Source organism: Falco cherrug, chromosome 12 (genome assembly GCF_023634085.1).
Source record: "Falco cherrug isolate bFalChe1 chromosome 12, bFalChe1.pri, whole genome shotgun sequence".
NCBI lineage: Eukaryota > Metazoa > Chordata > Aves > Falconiformes > Falconidae > Falco > Falco cherrug.
Window position 1 is genome coordinate 19,094,601 of NC_073708.1, and position 15,524 is coordinate 19,110,124.

The 15,524-nt window shown below is 42.0% G+C and overlaps 2 protein-coding genes across 9 annotated transcripts in view; one reads left to right on the forward strand and one right to left on the reverse strand.

Moving 5' to 3' along the window:
• The window catches only part of SYDE2 (synapse defective Rho GTPase homolog 2), a 30,530-nt gene extending 25,449 nt beyond the window's left edge, over positions 1-5,081 (forward strand). For both annotated transcript variants that reach the window (XM_055725269.1, XM_027814393.2), the window contains exon 7: positions 2,574-5,081. In XM_055725269.1, coding sequence (XP_055581244.1) covers positions 2,574-3,076 — 503 coding nt within the window. In that variant the 3' untranslated portion in view covers positions 3,077-5,081. The remainder of the gene's footprint in view (positions 1-2,573) is intronic.
• Positions 5,082-9,852: 4,771 nt separating this feature from the next.
• The window catches only part of DNAI3 (dynein axonemal intermediate chain 3), a 29,258-nt gene continuing 23,586 nt past the window's right edge, over positions 9,853-15,524 (reverse strand). For 5 of the 7 annotated variants that reach the window (XM_055725276.1, XM_055725272.1, XM_055725271.1 and 2 more), the window contains 7 exons: positions 14,869-14,999; positions 13,996-14,059; positions 13,461-13,591; positions 12,446-12,650; positions 11,924-12,015; positions 10,694-10,816; positions 9,853-10,096 (listed from right to left, as the gene is read on the reverse strand). In XM_055725276.1, the coding sequence (XP_055581251.1) occupies positions 9,953-10,096; positions 10,694-10,816; positions 11,924-12,015; positions 12,446-12,650; positions 13,461-13,591; positions 13,996-14,059; positions 14,869-14,999 (890 nt within the window). In that variant the 3' untranslated portion in view covers positions 9,853-9,952. Of the gene's footprint in view, positions 10,097-10,682; positions 10,817-11,923; positions 12,016-12,445; positions 12,651-13,460; positions 13,592-13,995; positions 14,060-14,868; positions 15,000-15,524 lie in introns of all 7 variants that reach the window. The other 2 variants (XM_055725274.1, XM_055725273.1) reach the window with 2 other exon arrangements.

The following is a 15,524-nucleotide window of genomic DNA, read 5'->3' on the forward strand; positions in this document are numbered from 1 at the left end:
TTATTTTCATTATGAGAGAGAAAACTTTTTTCAGAAGGTTTAATCCTTTCTTGGGTAAAACTATGAAGTATCAGGACAAGTGAAGTAAATACCAAAGAGTTGACTGTGAGCTCGCTTGACCAGCCCAGCATAGCTGCCAGGTTTGTGAATAGCCCCCTGAGGTCTTTCAGGTGCTTGAACATTTCTTGCGGTATATCAGGTTATCGGATACTGATTAGTTAAAAGAATATTCTGGGCAAGACAGTATTTCGGCCATCGTGGGCTGCTACGTCATTCCTCTTACAGCAGTTTGCACCCAGGGGGTATCGCTAGGCTCCTTCCTACTGCCACAAACCTCGCTGGTGAGAGCTGCTGTGAATCGGGGCGTGCTGCTGGTTAAGGGTCAGTGAGCCCCTGCGCCTGCCCCCGTCGCTTAGCAGTGGGAAAGGTGAGTTTGGGAAAAAAGTCAGTGTAGACAACTAGTGTACTGGAGCGCAAGTCTCGGTTGTGTTGTCCAATTACAAGCAAACTATTATAAATCAGCTTACAGGCATGGGAAATCAGGCAGTGCCAGCCACTGCCCTGGTGTTTGTTCAGCTGAGCGGGTGAGTTGCTTTCCAGCACTCAGGCGCAGGTGCTGGAAGGATGTCACCGGCAGGACAGCTTGAAGAGCTGCTTGTGGGCGATGTAAATGGCAATACTTTTAACATTTTTTCCATACTCTGCTGACCTGCTGGTGGCCGTGCCCTGGAGTCACCTCCTGTAACAGCTGACCCTGCAGCTGTGGCACATACACGCTGGCCACGCTCACGGTCAGCGCTGCTGGGGTGCTGCCGGCGGCTGGCTCTGCTTGCTGCAGCCTCACAGAAACCTCCTTTGCCTGAAAATAAGAGCAAGATGGAGAGTTGGTTTGACATACTGTGCAGCTTCATGGTGGGCTTGAGGTGATTGAGGACACTTGTGCTCCCTAGTCAGCTGCAGCTGGGCAGCCCCAAAGCTGCTGACCACCAAAAATGAAAAGCAGCTTTCAGTCAGGTCAGTGAGCCCGCACAGGAGAGAGGGGGAACACGGGTGGAGGAAGGGGAAGACCAAGAGCTGTCTGGGCAGCAGTAACTGCACAGGAGCTAATCCTGAAACCCTGGGCATGGTTTATGGCATGGCTGCTGTAGGGAGCAAAAGCAGGTAGGTGTACCTCTGCCCACAGGGAGCACGCACCACGGTAGAGGGGGCAGGAGTAGGGTTACCAGTAGTGTTTTCCTTCACCTTGAAGAGCAAGCCAAACACTATCCCTTGGTGTGCGAGAACTGTGCAGGACATTGTGCTAAAAGGGAGGTAAAACAGGAATGCAGAGATGTGAAGCAGGTGAGCACCATACAGTGTAAACAGAACAGTTGGACCCAACAGAAGGGTTGCAGTCAGGTCCCTTACGTTTAATCTTCTGTAGATTGAGACAGCTTGATAATCAACACGTTGTGCAATACTTCAATTTCCGTATTTTTCCAATGGAAAACAAATAGTCCTTGTTAGGTTAGACCATGTAATACTGGCAAGTTATTGTTAACCCATGGCCCTCCTTCTTAATGGAGCATAGTCTGAACAGAAGAGCTTTTGTTACAGCAAGGGGAGTGGGGGCAGAGCAGTGGTAGTTATTGCATGTTGCTTGCAAGAGGTAAAGTGAGACTAAAATCCCCTGGAGAGACCTGTAAAGCAGACCCAGAAAGAGAAGCATTGGGCACGTCTCAGGACTGAGCCTTTGTATGTGTGTGCGTGTGTGCAAGGAGAGACTGAACTGCACGGGTTTGTGTGCGCTGCTTTTTCAGCGGTGAATGGGAATAGAAAAATCTCTGCTGCTAATTAGAAGAGGTAATGGTCTGTATAAAAGCAAAAAAAGCTTTGCAGCTCAGATGCTTAATAAGCAAGGTGGGTAAAAATATTTGTACTGTTTGCCATAGGAAGCCGGTAACAGTGGAGGAGGCTTAGTAACTCACAGTGTATAATCGTGAGCTCAGGTAACACTGCCATCAAACCTGTTTGAGTGTATGTCTGACACGGGGTTGTGGCTGCTTAGAAAAGTTAATGCAAATGAGCTTCTCTAATAGCGCAGAACGTTAGGGCAAAAGAGAAGTGCAAGAGTTCAACTCTTGGTGTGTCTTCAGCTTCTCTAGGTGTTTCTCAGCAGTGGTATTTTTGTGTTTTAACCTCTTTTGCTGTGCCTGCTTTCTGTTACTCCTTTAGCCTGGACAAAGCGTGCGAGCTGAGCTGTTTGCTTTTCTTTGACCCAGAGCCGGATGGTGATTAACTTGTGCAGTGAATTTAATCGGTGCTCTTGGAGTTTCTACTTTTGGACAGGCTTCTCTGTTGCAATTTGAATCTGGCATGAGTCTTGAAAACTGAGCTTTTATGGTAGTTTTTCTAATTATTTTATATCAAACAGTGGCAGAAAACGTAGCAGTGGAATGTATTGGCTGTAAGCTTGCATGTATTCATGCATGCTGTTACCGTGTGACATCAAGGGAGGACAGTGGACATCTGTCATGGACTTTTCTTGTTGCGGCACGGGTTCAGTCCTGACTAGTTTAACTTCTCTCTTCTAGTACATCACTGGCCTGCAAAAGAACCAGCACATCTGAATGCATTTCCCGAGCACACATCCTCCCAGAATTACCTGAGACCCAAGAGGCAGAGACCTCAGATGCTGAATCTAAGCGGTACCGAGATGTCTGGGGTGCTCAGACCAAGGCCAGCAGGTCTGGACAGCCCATCAAGCAACCGCTATGCTGGAGACTGGAGTAGCTGTGGGGAGAACTACTTCTTAAACCCGAAAGACTGCCTGAGTGAAGCAGATTATGACGACGTCCCTTCGGAAGATACAGAGAGCGGGGATGACAGCAGCAAAGCTGAGGAGTTGGATGCCCCAGTGGGACAGGTGCCACCGGTCCCCAGGGAGCACGCCTTCCAGAGCTATTTGACAATGCAAGCAATAGACTCCGCCGTGGATCACAGAGCAAACCTCAAAGACCTGCAGGAAAGTATTGATACTCTGATAGGAAACCTGGAAAGGGAACTCAACAAAAACAAACTAAATATGAGTTACTAGATCCTGTCCTGCATGATGCTGCCTCCTCACGCCTCTGTGCCCCGCATCAGGCTTCCCACAGCGGTGCGAGGAGTGACGGTGCCCCTGGACACCTTGTAAGACCACCTTGCGTTAACAAATTTTAAGCCATTCCGTTACGTTGCTGCCTCTTGGTTAGAAGGTGTTGGCCTGATTCAGGTGTTTGGAGGCAAAGCTTAGCGACTGTGAGGTAATTCCACATAGTGGCATCTCTCCCTGAAAACACGGTGCACTTAGGTGGTGTGGGCAACACCTGGGGGAGGGTGAAGCAATGTCTCTGCTGTCAGCGGTAGCAGAACTCCTCATTCCTGAAATCCTGGCTCCGGTACAGATGTTCCTCTTGGCAGAGGATGAACGCTGCTTGGCCTCAGTTTTGCAGCATGGACTTCAGATAGACTTGTTTTACTGTATATGCAATGGCTGCTATGAAAAATGCTTTATATATATATATAAAATATTTATATATGAAGTTTTAATTGTACAAATATTAACGTATTCCTGCATTAACACTTTTCAGTAATAATTTAAACAAGCAAAAATTAAATATTTTTCTAACCTTGTTTGTATATATCTGTGTATAAATGTGCATGTGTCTGTTTGTAGCCACCTTTGGACAGGGGAGGTCTCTCAGAATTACGAAATGTCCCTGTTTCTAGGAAGACGTGTTCAGTGATGCCAGGATGAAGTTACCCCTTGGGTAACAGAGTGTTTGATTTACGCACAGAAACACAGCCAGAGAGAAAGCAGGGTGAATGATTAATATAAATGACCTTGTGTGTTGCAGGGGCATTGGTTTGCAGGTGTTGACTATTAACTCTCTCTCACACAGACACCCCCCCCTTCTCATTTTTTCCCCCCCCTTTTTTTTTCCCTGTTTTTTTTGTTTGTTGGTTGGTTTTTTTCCTCCATGGTTTTTCTTAAATATAAAGAAGGTTTGGAAGGTATTTACTTCTAAAAATAAATGGTTCTTGTTTGTCCTTGTGACCTATTAAATTATTCGATACTTATTTTCTTTCCCCTTCAGAGTTTTATGTTATTTTTGTTGAGGTACCATTGTCTGGCTGCTGGTAGTTAGATGTTCAAGCCCTCTCTGAAGGGCTTTGGCTCTGGAGATGCAGGATTCAAATTCTTTACAAAGGCAGTTACTTTTTTTCTCTTGAGTTGTTTTTTGTTTGTTTGTTTGTTTTTTTTTAAATCTCCCAAAAATAGAAACCTGAGTTGTTCCATGAGGTTCGGTGAGTTGAGTGATGTTACTCCTGGGGAGTTTGGGTGGGATTGCAGCTCACTGTGACCTTACTAAATCCTGCTATCACCATCTCGGATCTGTAGTCCTTTATGGTGAGCAGTTAAATTTTTCGTGTTAAGGAAACACATTCTTGGTTTAATTAAAAAAAGTTACCAAATCATACACGGATGTTTCGATAGTCCCTTTAACCAAAAGGCAATACAGAGCCATTCCTTGTACTTCACGGGTCACCCCTGTGAGGAAGGGGGCACTGGGGCGGCGGGGGGAGAGGGTGGTGTGTTTTGAGAGGACGAACACCCAGTCGCTCTCAGCTGGCTGGGCAGAACTTAATTCTCCTCATCTTTTTGGTACGATGTTGGCATCCCGCCATGGCTTTCCGTTCACCCTGTGGGTAAGTGCTTTTCTGCTAACCTGTACTTCCTTATATTGCTTAATTGAAGAGTTATTTATTTACAGTAGTAAGGAATTAAGAATCGCTATGGCATACTTCACCCCTCTTTTCTAAGGAATTATTTTAGCATGGTTTCAAATGGTTTATTCAATCGCATTAATTTATTTTTTATGTGTTAAAAGATGCAAAACAATTATTGCAATATAATGATAATGTATGAAAATGTAAATTTAACCTGAAGCATTTATCAATAAATCGATGTATTTTTTTAAACTTTTATACCTACAGAATGTGCATACATTTTAAACTATAAAGTTAAATTCTAAATAAAATTTGAATTAAGAACAAAATTTGCCTAAGCCTAGTTAGTGCTTATTTAAACCTGTCTGAGCTGGTCCCATCCATCTGCACAGGCTGCACATGTGAATTAATCATGTGAATTAATTCCATAAAGACATTGAGCTTCTCAGAAGATGCTTTGTTCTGTTGTCATTTCTAGATTGAGCCAGCATTTCGTTACATAATTTAAAAGAACACCAGGCCACTACTTAATTTAAATTCAAAAGGAATAATATTCTAAGGACATTGTCAAACCAGTGTTGTGGCAGCATTTCTTCTTCTGTTGCAGGATGCTGATGCTTTTGAACATAGCCTGGCTTCTGCACCGGGTGTGTAGATGTATTAGCACTGGTTAAAAGTTGTTTGCATTTATACTTATTTGATGAATGGTATGTTAAGTTTTAATTGTCTATAGTAATCTAGATGATGTAAATGAGCATCGTTAGAATAAGCGTGAACTTTTCCCACAGGAGGGTTCTGTAACTCAGTACAGCAGTGCACTGCTCTGTTGGCTTCAGTATTTTAACCTTACAACAGGGGAAGTTAATGAGTTGACAAACTGTATTAATGTTAATCTAATTAGTTAATTAAAGTGTTGGTATTGTTCAAATGAAACATTTGCTGTTAATCTAGTTATAACAACTTGTATTGTTTGTAGAACATGTTGTGTATTTTAGAAGTCCTCTCCTAAGGAGACGTTTTCCAAGTGGTATTTTTGTTATATGTTGTCCCTTACATATATTCTTATAGATACTATTACATTTTGTAAAATTACTTATATGATCCAGTCAAGATGCATCCTTCTCATGATTGTTACAGACTCTCAAGGAACAGGATTATTGTGGGAATCGCCCTAATCTAGAAATTGGGAGATTATAACAACCTGCTTCTACTAAAGTAGTAATGAACATTTTTTTTCTTTATACGAAGGAGCAGCCTTGGGCTGCGTGTGTTTTGCAGGGCAGAGCTCCTGTTGAAACCCGTGGGCACAGCCAGGAGCTTCTCTTACTGTACTAACCTTTGTTGTTGCCAGCTTGGTGTAGCTCGGTTTGTCAGCAGGAGCAGCTCCTGCTGGAAGAGGTTAAAAGCAGAGGCAGAGCCTGCAGTTGAGTTCAGAGAGCAGATGTCCTTGGAGCGTATGGACTTCCTCCAGGTGTGACCTCTGCTGCTGAGGTAAAGGAAATGGATGTAGATGCTCTTGCAGAAACAGTTCCAAGACTTGCACCAAAATTGCATACAGTGTTATACCCAAGTACCGGGCCAGTGATGGCCACATGCTGGGCTGGGTGGCAACCAAGAATTGTAGTTTGTACTCCCCAGGGAAAAGCAGAAATGCATCTTTTGGCCTGTGCTGCTCTGCTGCCAAGTGTTAAGGGTACGATAACCGGGGTGGGTCCAGGAATGAACCAGGCCCATTCATGGAGCATTAATCCACTGCCGTTTGTTTGAACGGGATTGTCCAAATGCTGCTTGTGCTGTGTGGCTGACCCAGCTGACACCAAATCCCTTCTGCCCCTTTCTCAGCTTCCCACAGCAGCTCATTACAGGAGCACGCAAGAGGTGGTGAGGGGTGTGGGGCAGGGGGTGGCAGCATGTCCTCGGGCTGGCTGAAGCCACTGGGGACCTACATCCTCAGAAACTTCACATCTTTACATTTGTCTTTATCAAATGCGTAACGTATGTGCATGTTAATGCGCCAGGCAAGAAATGTAGCTGCCGCTATTTGGACATGTTCTAAAAATAGAGGGAGCTGTCCCTACAGAAGTAGATACTGGGTTTTTTTACAGAATAAATCTATAAATCTGATAAGCCAGAGACACATCTGGTACTTCTGCTGCCAGATCTTAACCCCTTCACCTTCCTCCCCATCCCAAGGTTCAGGACTTTCTTAACAGTAAAAATGTATTTTGATGTAAGAGGTCTTTAGCTCAGGTTCTGGAGCCGGCAACAGTTGAAAGATGGTTATTTGGGGTGGCAGGAGGACTGGTGTTACATTTTGTGTAACTGATGCATTTGTTTTAAAATATCTGTTTTCATCCTATTTGATTATTTTTTTTTTTTGACCATGCAGGAAACACCGTAATTTGTCTTAACAATAAAATTTGCTAGGCAAAATTAACCTGTGGAACAGCCTGCCATGAGATAATGCAAAGCTGACCCTACAGGTATTTGAATGTCTAGGATTGCATTAGAGAGGATAAAAGATCATGATGGGATGTATAATCCCATGTTTCTGGTGTTATTTGGGAACAGAGATGAGGAGGGAAGTGGCTCTGAGGACGGCTGCTCCCTTGCCCCTGGGGGATTCCTGCGGCTCCCAAGACTCCTTTGCTCTGGGGAGTGTGGGGAGCTGATCAGCAGAGCCCTGATCTGTTGCCTTGTCCTCACTGTTAGTAAAACCCAGCTGAAATCCGTCTCTTTTCAGAATACTTTCTTAATCAAAACTCCCAAGTGTGCCTCTGTGGTGGGGAACAAGGCTGGTGTGGAGGCTGCTGCCTCTGCTGGGTCACAGGCAGCGCGCCGGTGGCGGGGCTTTTTTAATCAAAAATCTGTGGAAGATGATCTGAGGTGGTCTAACAAAAGACCAGGTCTGATAAGAGAGCTGAGCTTTTTAATTAGTGGGTTGTGGGATATGTACATATCTGTATGGAGCAGCTGTTAGTTAAATATTGATTTAGCAGAGGAGCTGTGTTCTCTTCCTATTTGAGCTCTGACTGCAAACACTGCTGCAGGTGGTAGGGATGCGCTTGTTGTGTTTTCCTAGGTTTTAATTTAGAGGTAGTTTATTACTATAATACACTAACAAACAAGACTATTTTTCAAACCAAGTCCTATCTGGTGGCACCAAACCTCTCTTAAATCTGACTAAATTTCAATCAAAGCAGTAAAAGTGATGGGGAAATCCTGGCAGTAGAAAGCTGGAGGGGCGTCTTTTTAACACTGCCTAAACCAAATGTGCAGTGTTTGTTTCGGGAGGCTCACAGTGCTCCTGCTCTGTGCTCGGCTGTGCTTTACTCTGACCAAGCAGAGCACCGGGGCTGGCTATCGCTCATCAGCCAAAGATGCTCTCTGCGAATCTCCCACGTGTCAGTCATCTTTTGTGCTTTAGTGTCCGCTGTGACCATATGGACATTTGTTTGACAGGAGTCTGTGGCCCTCGGGCAGTTCAGTGAGTCATGGAAAGAGTGAACTCACCTGTATCGAGTTTAATCTGGCCGCCTCTGACAGATTTAATTTCTGCTTGGCAGGCTCAGCTCAGTTACCTGGCATCTGACCTGGCTGTCGAGACTCAGCAGCCAGCAGAACACGGCTCGTGGAGGAGCCCTCTCTGTAGATGCAGGAGGAACATTAATATTCATAAGCTGTTACTCATTTATGCTGGTAAATATTAAAACTTCCATATAACACCATTTGATCTCTCTCAAGAATAATTATCTTTCAACAGAAATGCGCACATTCAGCAGCTGCAGTGTGCTTGGTAAATGCAGTTTGTTCTAGATAATACTGATTTCCTTGAGGGGACGATATATTTTAATGGCTTTCATTTTCTGTTTGTAAGCATTCACCAGGCAGGCTTAAGTGACAGTTGTTTCCTAATCTGATGATGCCGAGTAAAAGTGGTTCAGCCTGTGAAGCTTGAAGGGTTTATGAATAGTGTGGTCAGATCTGTGCTTTTGGTTCAGCAGCCCCTGCAATTTGTTTAGAAATTTCTGTGCTCCTCCCTTAGTATATCAACATATGGATTCAGCAGAGGTGCAAGAGCCTCCTCTATCATTTAAGTAAGTAACAAAGTGAAGACCTTATAGCATGGTGAATATTTCTTGTGGCTGCATATAAGAAAACAGAACCAGGTTGCTTTTGTGGAGGGAGCACTGATGTTGATGCATAAGCAGCAGCATTATATGATGCCTTTTGAGCACTGTGGCAATCTCCTTGGCATAGATCCTCTCGTAGCAGTGATGGCCATCTCTCTTCTCTGCTGTAGTCCAGGTAACTGTACATGCTATTGGGGAAACAATTGCTTGTGGAAGTTGTAGTGGGTAGAGCAAGGCTGGCTGATGATGAAATCAGCTTTAGTGTAAAAAAAATACCTTTGTTCCTATACTTTGTGAGCTGCAATAACTCATTGATTAAAAAGAGCAATTTGGGGTCTGGTTTTTATCTTTAAATCCTTTAGGAGAGAGTAGAGCCTTTGCATAAGGAATTGTTCCTTCCATCTATGTTCCTGTGATCACTGTGGCCACCTGAGGTGCCCGTGTGCCTGCGGGCCACCCCTTCTGCCTTCAATGTGCAGCCCCATGCCCCTGAGCTGCCAAGTCTCAGGTGAGCATTCTTCACCCTGGAGTGCTCTCTGTCACTGTAGCTCCAGAGCAGGAAATCCTGGACATCTCAGAAAACACCCTACTGCTTGTCCCTAAGTTTTCAAAAGGTGTGGATACTTTGGGGATGAAGGAGGGGATGCTTGCTGGAGTGGAGTAGCAGAATCTGGGTGGCCTATGTGAGTGTAACTACTGGAGCAGAATGGCTTCCCCTCTGGTGGGAGCAGGAGGACGCAGGCTGGAGGCGTGAATATTGGCATGTTGGTTTGACTGGCTGAGTTGTATTTAAGATTTTTACAGCTTATAGAGTCCTGACAGACACAGAACTTTGAAAACTATTACGTAAACAGATAGAATATTCATTATAACTGCATTATATATAACTGTATAAGTGTGCCCAAACTGGTTGCTTTCTAACCACGCTGTGAGTAAACAAACAAACGAAGTTAATGAAACTATAATCTCTAACTGCAAGATGCTTTATTTCTGAAGCTAAACATGTTCTGCTGAAATAAAGAGGTCTGAAATAAAAAGCTCACTGGTTCTAAAGGTGGTAACAGACTCTAAGCATCTGAGGAAAGTATTTCTTGACCCTTTACTTGTCCTAAATCCATTAGTAACTGCTTCTCCAGGTCCAGAAACACAGTATAGTCTGCATTTTCTTGCTCCTCCATCTCTTCTCTTGTTTTCTGTAGAGTAGTCATACTCTGAAGGAAAAAAACATACCAGGCAATAATGCACTGTTAGGCTTTGAAACCTGTATGCAACCCCAATGCTTTCCAGTGGATAGTATCAGTGTTACCACAAATCATTGAAAATAGGCATCACCTAGGGCTAGATTAACTGAATTGTCATTTCCTTGGTTGATTAGTTGGTATTATTAAACCATTTACCAAAGAATGGACAGGCAAAACTTTGCTTATGTGAATAAAGGATGGAAGGCTGGAGTCTTTTCTCGCTTGAAGGAGGAATATTTATAGGGAAGTTGCCAAAATAATTTCTTGAAAGAGCAACTGATGTAAAAAGAAAAGCAAATTCACAGTTGTTAAAATGTCCATAGGCTCTAATAGTCTTGCAGGAGTTTCACTTGACCAAGAGCTGAACTCATGTGAACTAGGAATACCTGTTCCTCTCCTAAGAATTGTAAACGTGAAATAAGGAGCTGCTAAGCTGTTCTGATTCTGTGCATCCTGATTTTTGAAAGAACTATGGGAAATCCTGCCTAGCAAAACAGGTGCGTTTTAAAGACCCAAAGAAACAAAGAAGGTTTTCTTAATTCCAAGTATAACATACTGTTTTCTCACTCTGTGCCTCCAGCTCTGTTTCAATTCTGTTTTGGCTTCAAACTCTTGATACTCTTGAAATTCTTGTTCACGGTACTTCAGATATTTGACTTCTCTTTCAAAATAATCAAGTATGTTGGCGTGCTATTAACACAATGACAAACAAGGGTCATTACATGCCCAAAGACACAGAATTATTGCTGATGATCTGAAAGGTATTATTAGTTTATCTATACTGGGAATGTACCTATCTCTATCTGAATAATTTGCAGCAAAACAATATGAAGATGTGGATTGAAACCAATTGATTTTGGATACAAATATGCATGGGGTTAAGTAATTTTTATTACACTGACTCTGAGTAGATCATCTTTCAAGAACCTGCGCTGAAATAACTAAGCCAGTTGTAGGTTAGTGATTTCACTAATCAGTCCAAATCCTCACTGACCCAACTTCAGGTACAAAGTAGTTGTTATATTGGGCTTATATTGCTATGTACTGTAGCTCTGCACACAGCAAACCTTTATGGGATGTTTAGAAACTATTTAAGTGCATACTTAAACAATATAAAACTGGGATAGGATTGGAAGAAGATTTTGCGATGTAAAAAGACTAGGCAGCAGGCAAGACTGCTAGACTGGATGAGATGAAAACACTAGCTTGATCTTTGGCTGGGAGGTAGGGGAAAAAAACAACTGAAATTTATGTGGAAATAGAAATTAAAACTGTTCCCATGGCCCTTTGGTACAGATAGTCGTTATTTCAAAAGAGAATGAATGAGTGATGATGTTAGTAACAGTTTTTAAAATGTGCTTAAATTAAGCTAGAATCAGGTACTAAGACATGTAAATTGAACTACCAAATTTACAGGAAAAAAACCTGACACAAATGCAGACAAGAAGGTGTAAAGAAAAAGAAACTCAGTATATTTACATTACTATGCACTATATAGCATTGTATTAATGCATGAAATCAGGTGTCACCTTATGCATGTGGCCAAAAATGCTGAACTCTTTATTGCGTTTCCATGTAGCTAGGTTGGACCACTGGAATTTTGCCAGCTGTCACCCAGGCTTCCTTCAGGTGCCTCCTACCTGAGCTCTGCAAAACCAGCTTTGCTACAGGTGGTCTTTGGAGAGCATGGCCATACTGATCTCCAATTGCCATCCATTTGAAAGCAAGATTTTCCAGGCAGGCCTGTTTCTGTGCTGGGTGTTTTCAAGATAAAGATTAATAAAAATTCTTACCAACCTCATTCCTTGAAGGGTGACTTAGTGTCTGACAAATTTCCAAAACATGCAGTACTCCAAGGTCATCAGAAGCAGCTAAAAAATGCTGCTTTGCTGAAAGATATTTGACAAAAAACATATAAACAATCTAAATGCCAACAGTAACGCATACCTCCACCCAAACGCGAGCTACAGAGGGATCATTTTTGTTGTGGTCTCTTTGGTTTATTGTTCACTGCAGCAAAAAGGCAGCCTTATTGCTCATTTTCTTAAGAAATGAAATTCCATTTAAAGTTTATACTTTTTCAAACCACCCTTTTTTAATGTTTTCTGTTGCCTTATGCTATGGTAGTACACTTAGAACTGATGTATGCATTTTTTTTTATATAGAGAGTGCAGCGTACAAGTATATGATTATATATAAAAGTATGTACTTGTAATATGCTATCATATAAGATCATCCAACAGGATTAAGTGTGCCTTGGAGTCATGGGCCATTTTGCAAACAGAGTGGCACAGTAAAGTGCAATCACCATCAACTTACGTGAGGCAATCCAGGGGCTGATGAAAGTGATCATTGAATTGGAGATGTTCTGGAAGTGAGATGGCTCATGAGTTTTCTTCAGTATGTCCCAAATATCTATATTTCCATCATCTCTGCCAAGGAAGAAAATTCCTGGTCTTGTTAAGGACCATTGTCCCACAGTGTATCTTCCTGCAGAGCAGCTTGACTGAAGGATTGGTCCATTCTTAATTTTTTTTGGAAAACAAATAAAAGATAGACCCAACAATCAAACATTGCTATCCACTCACTACTTCAGTTTTCCTATCACTTGAGAATGTTCACATTTTAAATTTTTTCTGTTACTAAAGTTGTATCAATGGCAAAACTGGTATCGCCTGCAGATAAAGAGAATTGTGAGATATATGTATCAGGTTTTTTTACTTCCCCACTTCAGTCTATTAAGTCATCTGCTGTTAAAATCTGTGGTCTTCAGATTTTACCAGGTGCAGCTAACCAGGATTCTTACATGAGAAGAAATGTAAAAAACCATGTTTCTTTGTCTTCATCTGATGAAAAGACTGTGTCCTAAATAAGGTTTCTTCAGACCTGTTTAGCACACATATTGCCTTTATTCTTCCATTTCCCTAGCAGCAGAATTAAGTTGTTGAGAAGCTACAGTTTTCACAAGGTTGGAATTAAAGATGGTCACTTCATTTTTTATTTTTTTTTTCTATAAAAGGCAAGTTTACAAAGCTTTTTTTTTTATTGCGTTTCCATGTAGCCATGTAGCCAGGCTGGACCACTGGAATTTTGCCAGCTGTCACCCAGGTTTCCTTCAGGTGCCTCCTACCTGAGCTCTGCAAAACAAGCTTTGCTACAGGTTTACAAAACTTAAATAGTTTTCTGATGTAAAGAAAAAGGAAATGCTTTCCTTGTACCCCATTTATTTCTAAACTATGAAGCTTTATGACTTAAACATTTCTGAAAATACAGTCTGAGGCTATTATAGTTGTCTTGTATATCTATCAATCATGTTACAACTGTGTTAACTTACTGTAACCTCTTCTTTCCAAATGGCAAAATTCCGGCCTCCAATGCTTAGAATGATGTCTTTAAAAAATGGCGATCTCTGGAGAGTGGTGATAGTTTCAGTGTGGATGGTATACTTCTGAGTGTGCTTCCAACCTAATGGAACGAAAAAGGCAGTTTCTTCTAATTAGTGCTTTAGTGGTCATCTTCACAATGGGAGTTATGCAGGGGGAAATGAGCGCAGGATCCACCACAGGCTTCAAAGATACTAGCCTCTTTTTTTTTTTGCTCGCAAGGTAGTTACTATAGAGTTACTATATAGTTACTTCCATGAGTTGTGCCAATAGGTACTAGTGATGCACCTGTGATAATGGAGAGGGCTTTTGCTATTCTGTCATGACAGCTAAACTGCTTGCACTTTTGAGGGTGTACTGCTAAATCCTGGTGTCATCAGTGAGGTAAGTCTTATTGTAACCCTAAAAAGACAAGGTATAGATGCAAATACTTTAAAGTTAGTGATATATTAAGGTTTAAGCAGGTATTGAGAAACTTGAACTTACTAACTGGTTTTGCTGAGTCACTATCAATTTCCATTTTCCAGTCGGAATAAACAATTTCGCCATCCTGTGATGCCAGAAAAATGAAGTAAATGCTAATATTAGAGCTTGGTGGCTTATACCAAAATGACTTGTTTTTAAGCTGTGACTTAATTATAGCCATCATTAAATATGTTCTGAGTAAATTAAAATCTACATTTGCAGCTAATGACTGGAAAAACACTACAATTTTGGATCAGCATTTTTCAGTTACATATCGCCAAAACAGCTTTACTTACCATGATGTTATGTAGAAAGTCCTTCCTGCAGAATTAGGTGCTCAGTTTTTACAGTTAGTGTTTTGCTCCAGTATTTGGGGAAAACATGACTGGAAGCAAAAAGGTAGCTAGAAGCCAAATTTTCATTTCCACATGAACTCGACACTGGAAAAGACTTTGGGATTTTAGATATGTAGGGTAGGTAGAGGGCTGGGACTTACTAAAGTAGAAATACGTTGTGGGGGAAAATGTAGTATAAATGTTTTTACCTGACATTTGGGGAAACTAAAAAAATGGTACTTATTGCTTCTGGAACAAGGAAGTATTAGTTCGTTCCTGACAACAGGTAGTTACGTTCAGCATATTTTGGAAACGTCTTCTAATTCTGAAGTAACCTTGAAGTAAAGATTCATAGTCTACAAAATATTGGTGGTTTATTATTTTAAGCATGTGGATAAATGCATTAAAATGGGAGTAAAATGTGGCATGTCCAGAAAGATGTTTTTAAACACCTGAAGAAAACGTGCAAGTTCATACACTTGTGAAAACTTATTTAATCATTTAGTCTTTCAGATATCATGAATTAAATTTTCATTAGTAATCTGCTATTTTCACTTACTTCAGTTCCAACAGAAAAGCTGGTGGAGATGCTCTCTAGCGCTTTCAGGTTTTTGCTTGAGGAAGTACTCATCTCTGTGTATGGGCTCTCTCTGGTGGGTACTTCTAGTGTGTTCAGAGATGGTACCTTCTCTGGGAAACAATAGAGGCACATTATTTATTATATGCTTAAATTTATCAGTCCAAGCAAATCCTTCGACTCATAAAGGTAGCTCACACGTAAAGGGGATTTCAAGAGGAGAGATGAAGGAATGCTGCCAAGGAAAGCGGCAGTTCTGCAGGTTAACTTTCCTGGTGGAATCTCCCCATCACTGCAGCTGCTCTGAAGTCACTGCTTCCCATACCCAGACAACCACTTATAGTAGCCTGGTCCTGTTCATCGGTTTTACACAGCATCAGTAGTGTCTCCATGGGAACTGCCCTTACGCATCCCCCTTCGCTGCTGCAGCCAGGAGCTAACTTTTCTGCACCAGGGAACAGTGACAGCGTGCACGGGAGCAGCTATGCTACAGCAGCTCAGCTGCCAGAGAGGTGGTTTTTGGCATGGTTTGCAGTCACTCTTTCAGGTACTCCAACCACAGCTACTGGCTGTCAGCTTGCCAGCTTTACAGAAGGGTTAGTAGCATGTCCCTGCCACAAAGTACCACAGTAAGAACT